Genomic DNA, 8103 nt, shown 5'->3' with positions numbered 1-8103 from the left:
GTCCTAGCCAGGATCTTTTATACCGAAAAGACCCAGTGAGACATGGATGTGATTGGACGGGACAGATGGGGACGTGGGTGAGAGAGGACACCTTATCAGAGGACGGTGTGAGTTTGGACAGGTGGAGGTGGCTCAGAGTTGGGTTTTCCACCTGAGGGGGCAGGCGTGGATGTGGAAGGTTGGACGTGATTCAAAAAGTAAAACAAACAGCAAAATATATTCAGCTTCAGCGAAACAGTTAGTTACTGAAGAACAAGAACAAAAATAATAGAAACAATAAAACAAGAAGAATAAAAAAAACAGCTGCTTGAGTTAAACCTGAGCTTTGGTAGAGCAGAACAATAAACTATACATAGTTTAACATAGTTAAAGTTCATGATGTTATTGAGAGAAAACAAAGAAGCATAAAATGATTTTTAATCTAATGATCAGACGTTCATGGCGTCTGCAGAATTATCTGTTTGACTTTTTTCTGAAGACTGAGAGTTTCTATCTCCATCCATCTGTCTGCCCAACTCTCAGCCTGAACTGGACTTATAACTGGTCCATATAATAATAATATTAATATTTTATTGTATTTTTGTCAGTTATACATCTATACCTATAGTTTTTTTTTGCGTGTGCTCTTATTAAAGACGTTACTGTAGTACTTTCTATCACTGGCTGCATGTACAACAATACATTTCACTGAGTATTATCCTGTGTAGAACAGTGCATTCATACCATTCGTACCATTACAGTATTCAGTCATGTAACTGTACACCATAAAAACATATGCACAAAGTTAACAGATTTATTTGTATCGATTGAAGCAGCATGAAGATGAATAAAGACATTAAAACATACACAGATGCAGATGTGAGTAGATCTGGATCAAACAACAGAGATGAAAGTAAAGGAATGACGCTGTGACTCTGCTGTTATTTAATATTTGCATAGTTTGATGAACAGTTTCCACTGAGAACATGAGGACGTCTGTCGAGCTAAATGTTTGAGACTGTGTCATTTTAATTTCAAAAGTCAGTCCTGTGTTGTTTTTTTATGTTGTGTTTTTATACTGTCTTGTTTTTACTCTTGCACCCAATGCAGAGGAGTTCATTTTGTTTCTCGTTCTATGTGTGCAAGGACAATAACAAGTATCAAAAATACGTAACTCTGATGTTTTTGTTCAGATCTTTGTGTAATAAAGGAAAATAAATGATTAGATGATTCTGAGTCATTTATTCCTTAAGTTCATTCAACAGTGATAATTAATTAATTAAATTATTAATTAAGATATAAGCTGATGTATGTTCAAGTTATTGGACGCAATAGAAACTGGAAATGATGTCATGATGATTGACAGTTTCCATGACAATGTGTACCTTAGCGTCCATCTGTGTGAAAGCTACAAAACAATTATTATTAGCTAGCTATCTGTGTTAACAGCTGGAATTAAATGTTGTTGGTAGCTGGAGGAGGTGGAACAGAGTTAACCCTCTACAGCATAGGTGTCAAACATACAGCCTGCGGGCCAAAGGCAGTCCCCAAAGAGTCTAATCCGTTGTTTTAAGTTTTTTGTTTAACCTTTTTTTTAATTTTCAAAAACAGACAATTCAGGGCACCACATAGACGGATATTCAAAACACAACCCCCAGGAAGAAGAGCAGTATTCGCCAGATCTTTTTAAATTGTTCAGTTCTGACATTTATAAAATATCTGGTACTTTCCGGATGAGGAGTGTCAGCCATCTTTTCAGTGTGAGCAGCTCTTTTCCTTTTCAACACATTAGAATCAGAGTCCATGATCTGTCCATATGACAATAGACATTGTTGCATCACTCAAATTCTCAACACGTCTGAACCCAGAAGCTTTCCAGAGGCTCTAATCTGGCCCATGGTGGATGAATTAGCAAAGCACAAAAATTATAACCAAGACATTAACTACAATTTTTTCCAAAATTGTTATTCCAACATTTCACACAGTTTTAGTGAGAGTTATGGACATAACACAACACTGAGACCTAGGACTAAACAGACAGGGTTCCTTCTCTTTGGAAACGTCCAGTTGTTCATTCCATGTTTGTAATACTTCAGTTCATTAAACGGAAACACTTTCATAATGTTCTTCTTTGCACTAAAACAAAGGGAAACATCTGGAGATGTTATGTATAGGGTTTTTTTTTTATATTATTCTGGTTTCTCACTGGTCTGGTCCCTTGAGATCAAGCTGGGCTGAATGTGGCACCTGAACTAAAAGTAGTTTGTCCCCCCTGGTTTGAAGGAAAGTATAGATGGATCATCTTTCCATGGGTTTGAACCCACGCCACTAAAACATGATGCTGTTTAACCAGTGACTGTAAACTCTCAGATGTCTGGACTGTGACTGGTCGACTATAGAAGTAAATGAACCGGTTGAAGTCTGGCCCAAGTCTTCTGAGACTCTGTGGTAAATATACCAGTATATGAGAGTATTTAGTTTGGAGTTTGAGATGTGAGTTTATATTTATTGGTGCACTGCTGTTAAACCTTGTCAGTAAATGACACCAGTAGTCAGGATCATAGTTTCTGAGTTTTATTGAGGATGGGGTTTGGTTTAATTGGCAGCCAGGGTCTGGTCCACCCAAGAGCGCAGAGCGGTGACACGGGCGTAGACGGCGGGCATGCTGGTGCTGCAGGTTCCACTTCCCCAGGACACAATACCAACCAGAGTCCAGGCTCCACCCTTCTCGCAGACCAGAGGACCACCAGAGTCGCCCTGAACACAGCAAACACAGACATGAGGATAATAGATTCCACCCACTACCTGTTAGACTTCACCCACTTCCTGTTAGTCTCCACCCACTACCTATACGATCCCGCCCATGACCCATTAGACCCCACCACTACCTATTAGACTCCACCCACTTCCTGTTAGTCTCCACCCACTACCTATACGATCCCGCCCACGAACCATTAGACCCCACCACTACCTATTAGACTCCACCCACTTCCTGTTAGACTTCACCCACTACCTGTTAGTCTTCACCCACTACCTATAAGATTCCGCCCATGACCCATTAGACTCCATCCACTACCTGTTAAACCCCACCCACTCCCAGTCTGACTCCACCCACCATGCAGGAGGAGACTCCGGAGGCTCCGGCGCAGATCATCAGGTCGGTGATCTTGGTGCCCCAGTAGTTGCGGCAGCTGGTGTTGGTGAGCAGGGGCAGAGCGGCCTGCTGCAGCAGGGCGGGGGTGTTAGCAGCTGCAACACAAACACATCACACATCACTCTCCATCACCACACACTGCGCTCCACAACGCCCCCCCGTGGTCAGAGCAGATGTTACCGTTGTAGCGGGTCAGGCCCCAGCCAGAGGTCACACACTTCAGGCCTCCGGGGAAGTCGTCTCCGGTCGCAGCCAGACACACTGGAGACACTCTGGTGTTCAACTGGGCGGGGGTGGCCAGCTTGATCAGCTGGATGTCGTTGTTGATGGTGTAGCTGCTGTACTTGGGGTGAGTGATCACCTGGGAGGAAGTGACATCATTATGACCAGTCAACAAACAGGAAGTAGAAGAGACATGAGGAGAAGCTGGTGTCTGTCTCTCACCTTTCCAACCTTCAGCACCTGGATGCTTTCAGAGCTGGAGGAACGGTCATGTTCTCCAAGAACCACACGGTCAGATAACCTGCCCAGAAAAGAAGAGACAGGCATCAGTGTCACCTGAAGACACCTGAAACCCCTTGAAGACACCTAAGAACACCTGAAGACCTCAGCCTCTGGACTAAATGGTCTTTCTGTAGAGGCCAGTCAGATCTGACCAGTCTCCCCTCTCCATGAGGGAGTGTCCAACATTACAAACTTTCTAAACTGGAGTCAGACCAGTCTTTATCTCCTTAGCAATGTCCTGTCAGTGATGTCTCTGACTGGACATATTGTCATGGTCTATGTCTCATCATGTCTCTGTGTTACCTGTCTGAGGACTGAATATGCTAATTAGCATTGTTGCTACAATCCAACACATTTACGTCTGTTGTTGGATAGATGTTCATTAATGAGGACTGTCCCTATCTAATAAATAAATAATAAAACACCTGAAGGGACATGTCTTCTGACTAGTGGGTGATATGGCTTTCCGATAGTGGACACAGGTGAGTTAATATCTATAATATCTCAGAATCAAGAGTTGTGTTTACCCGACACCGCAGTGAGCAGCTGTCACAACCCAGTTTTCGTTGATGAGAGAGCCTCCGCAGAAGTGGAAACCGGTATAATCCTGAAACGACAACAATTACAACAGTGAAGATGTATCTCACCTGTCTCACCTGTCTCTACAGGTGTGATAGTTTTTACCTGAAGGGACGCCTGCCACGGCCAGGAATGAGGCACCGCCTCCTCACCGTTCACGATTCGAGCGTAACCGGTGACGACGGGAGAGATGGCGGGAGTACCGCAACCTGGAGAGAAACAACAACATGAACTAAACCCTAGAAGCTGAGGAGCGTCGTAGCGTTTCTTCTTTAAGTCCTGTGGAACTTTCCTGCTGCTGTTTCTCACTTTAATGGATCAGTGTCTGAACTCAGTTCAGTTTTTAACAAACTGATGTGTTGATGTGTACTTATGTGTGTCTATGTGTTTCTTCATTAGTGCTTCAATGGAGTGATGCATGCTGGGACATTTTCTCAGTCTTACCATAGGCAGCGCCGGCGAAGGCGAGGCAGGAGAGAATCCACAGGAAAGCCATGGCTCGTTCATGGTGGCTCTGTCCTAGCCAGGATCTTTTATATCAACCCAGTGGGACATTGATGTGATTGGACGGGACAGATGGGGACGTGGATGAGAGAGGACACCTTATCAGAGGACGGTGTGAGTTTGGACATGTGGAGGTGGCTCAGAGTTGGGTTTTCCACCTGAGGGGGCAGGCGTGGATGTGGAAGGTTGGACGTGATTCAAAAAGTAAAACAAACAGCAAAATATATTCAGCTTCAGCGAAACAGTTAGTTACTGAAGAACAAGAACAAAAATAATAGAAACAATAAAACAAGAAGAATAAAAAAACAGCTGCTTGAGTTAAACCTGAGCTTTGGTAGAGCAGAACAATAAACTATACATAGTTTAACATAGTTAGAGTTCATGATGTTATTGAGAGAAAACAAAGAAGCATAAAATGATTTTTAATCTAATGATCAGACGTTCATGGCGTCTGCAGAATTATCTGTTTGACTTTTTTCTGAAGACTGAGAGTTTCTATCTCCATCCATCCGTCTGCTCTACTCTTACTTGAGACTGTTTCATTTTAATTTCAAATGTTGGCCCTGTGTTGTTGTTTTTTTTATATTGTCTGTTGTTTTTATACTGTCTTCTTTTTACTCTTGCACCCAATGCAGAGGAGTTCATTTTGTTTCTCGTTCTATGTGTGCAAGGACAATAACAAGTACAAAAATACGTAAGTCTGATTCTGAGATGTTTCTGTTAAGAGCTGGAGGTCCAAGGTTGAACCATGTGTGAGTTTCTCAGTGGTTTATCAGCAGCAGGTCGCCCTGAATATTTCACATGAATTAAATAATCAGCAGAGAGGCACACGTACTCAAACATGCATCTATTTTCGTTCTCTGTCCCCTTCATTAGGTTCACTACTGAAACCTGGCTTGCTCTAGATCCAACCCTTTGAAAGTTCAGGTATTGAACATTAGTTTCTAAAAACTGAGATGAAAGATCTGTATTTTCATTGTGTAGAACTAATTAACTGATATGTGTTCCTAATATTTTGACATAGTAGTCAGTGGACTAGGTTAAATAACAGAAACACTTCAGAGTTTTATTCAATTCAGTTTAACAGAACCACAATGATCATCGGGTGAATCAACACTTTTCTGGTTCTATATCAGCTCAACATTATTTAGATTTGTCAGGTCTGAGGATTTTAAGGAAGGACACAGATGCAGGATGGTAAAGGAAGAAGATCATGTCTTGCTTTATACATGATTTGTGCAGTCTTGTGTGAATTTCAGAGTGTGTGCTTTTACAAATCATGCGTTTGTATTCTCAAGATATCCCGTATTATTGACGATTCTTATTGCTCTTTTTTGTAATGTGCATAACGGCTGTAGGTTACATTTGTAAGTATTACCCCAGATCTCCACACAGTAGCTCAGATATGTAAGTATGAGTGCATTATACAGAGTATGCAGTGATTTATAGTCCAGAATGTGTCTTGATTTCCCCCAAATCGCAGTAATCTTGGCTATTTTTGCTTTGACATGATTAATATGTGGTTTCCAGCAGATTTTATGATCAACAATGACACCCAGAAATTTTATTTCTTAAACTCTTTCTATGGTTATGTTGTCAATTTTCAATGCAACTTGAGGGTTTGACTTATATTTTCCAATCAAATTCATGGACAATTTGTTTACATTAAACCACCTTATCAATTTATTCATTTCGGTTGTGATTGACTCCATAAGCTGCTGTACATTGTCCCCGGTGCAAAAGATGTTTGTATCATCAGCAAATAAAATGCATTTCATTATACATGACAAATTACATAAGTAATTAATATACATAATATAACATACAATATAAACAGTTTAGGTCCTAAGTCAGACCCTTGCGGTACTCCACATGTTATGGGCAAATAATCAGATGTGTGATCTCCAATTTTTTTCACAAATTGCTGCCTGCTGCTTAAGAAGCTCCCCACCCAATCCAAACCAACCCCTCTGACACCATATTCATTAATACACAGAACGAGATGTTACAATCCCTTGTGCCATGACCTAAGGCAAAACTCCTTTAGAAGCCGGGTCCAGCTGGAGAACCAACCAGCAGACCAGTGGTCAGCTACTGTCTAACCTAGTCAGCAGCATTAGGTAATAGAGATGATGGGAATGCGACTACACTCGCGACGCCTCAGGAAGGTTTAACAGTGAGCTCCAGTGTCCCGGAGTCACCCCCCTCAATGCAGCCACCACGCCACCGTGTGCCTTTCAACCGACAGATAAGATTAATCTAACTACAACTGCTACCTAATGTTAGCACATAGCTAGCCGTACCTTTAGCATGCTCCCCAGTTAGCGTGCTCGCTCCGCTGCCAGGGATGTATTCTTTACGCCAACTCTCTGTTCTTTTCCCATACCCCTCTAATTTGTTGAATGGAATGTCGTGATTTATTGTGTCAAATGCTTTCTTTAGATCTATGAAAGGGTTAGGGTTAGGGTTAGGAGGAAACTTCAGGGTTAACTCTGGGTTTCTGGTTTCATGAAGCTGGATTCATTCTTATGGAGCTACGTTACCATGGTAACTTACTCTGAACAGCTGACCTGCTTCAGGTCAGGGTAACTTTCAGGATCTATCTGAATCTGATAAAAGGCTCTGCCCACCGGCCAATCAGCTGTTCAGGAAAGAATCACATGTCCTTTCATTGAAGACATGATTGAGATTGGAGCCCAAATCACTAGAAGAGCGTTACGGCGTGAACGCATCTTCCAGGAAATAATCATACAAAGAAGAGGATGTTTTAGCTCAAACACAGGTCAGAATCAGGATCATTTCATTCAGGACAACAACCTGATGTATTGATGTGATGTAACAGCTTTATTGTCGCCCAGGTAACATGATAGAATGATGTTTTTATCTTCTTACTCCAGAGGGGTCACATCTGGGGGAATGACACTGATTCATCTCTGCAGCTCAGTGGTTGGGATTCATCGGGATGGGGGGGCGGGTCACTGTCTGTGGTTGTGGCATGGCCTGGGCCAGGGTGGTCCCTGCCATGTTGCTGACCCAACCTAAACATCACTATTGGGTCTTTGTACAGTGTACTTGGTCCGGTCTTTTATCATCTACCCACACACAGGCACCTGCCAGGTACTTTTTCAAAAGCACATCAACCCCCTCTACTGGCAGGTCCGTTATTTCAGACATTCTTCAGTCTGTTTGGGAACTTTAGACATTCTTCTGTCTGATTCAGTTTCAATTCAATTCAGTTTAATTTATATAGCGCCAATAACAACACAAATTGTCTCAAGACGCTTCACAAAAAACAGCCTGAAACCTCCAGAGCAGCCTGAGGGAAAAACTCCCTTTAACAGGAAGAAACCTGGAGCAGAACCAGCTCATATGGAGGAACCATC

General features: G+C 42.2%; 1 protein-coding gene across 1 annotated transcript; it reads right to left on the bottom strand.

The window, feature by feature from the left end:
* Positions 1–2537: 2537 nt before the first annotated feature.
* LOC125005441 (chymotrypsin A-like) lies at positions 2538–4745 on the bottom strand. The gene is made up of 7 exons (XM_047580792.1): positions 4661–4745; positions 4322–4425; positions 4165–4244; positions 3578–3656; positions 3314–3494; positions 3095–3228; positions 2538–2736 (listed from the first exon to the last, which is right to left on the bottom strand). Exons 1-7 carry the CDS (start codon positions 4710–4712, stop codon positions 2575–2577), a joined length of 792 nt encoding a protein of 263 aa, XP_047436748.1. The 5' UTR covers positions 4713–4745; the 3' UTR covers positions 2538–2574.
* Positions 4746–8103: the final 3358 nt, after the last annotated feature.

This window comes from Mugil cephalus, chromosome 3 (genome assembly GCF_022458985.1).
Source record: "Mugil cephalus isolate CIBA_MC_2020 chromosome 3, CIBA_Mcephalus_1.1, whole genome shotgun sequence".
In the NCBI taxonomy this organism is placed as follows: Eukaryota; Metazoa; Chordata; class Actinopteri; order Mugiliformes; family Mugilidae; genus Mugil; species Mugil cephalus.
The sequence above is the reverse complement of the archived record's forward strand: the minus strand, read 5'-3'. Positions and strand labels throughout refer to the sequence as shown.

Excerpts from the sequence above, each read along its gene's own strand:
- LOC125005441 (XM_047580792.1), bottom strand. The coding sequence starts at position 4,712 with ATGGCTTTCCTGTGGATTCTCTCCTGCCTCGCCTTCGCCGGCGCTGCC. Across the intron at positions 3,657-4,164 it reads GCTGCTCACTGCGGTGTCGG|GTTATCTGACCGTGTGGTTC; the intron begins GTAAACACAACT and ends TTTTCTGGGCAG. Across the intron at positions 2,737-3,094 it reads CCGGAGTCTCCTCCTGCATG|GGCGACTCTGGTGGTCCTCT; the intron begins GTGGGTGGAGTC and ends TGCTGTGTTCAG.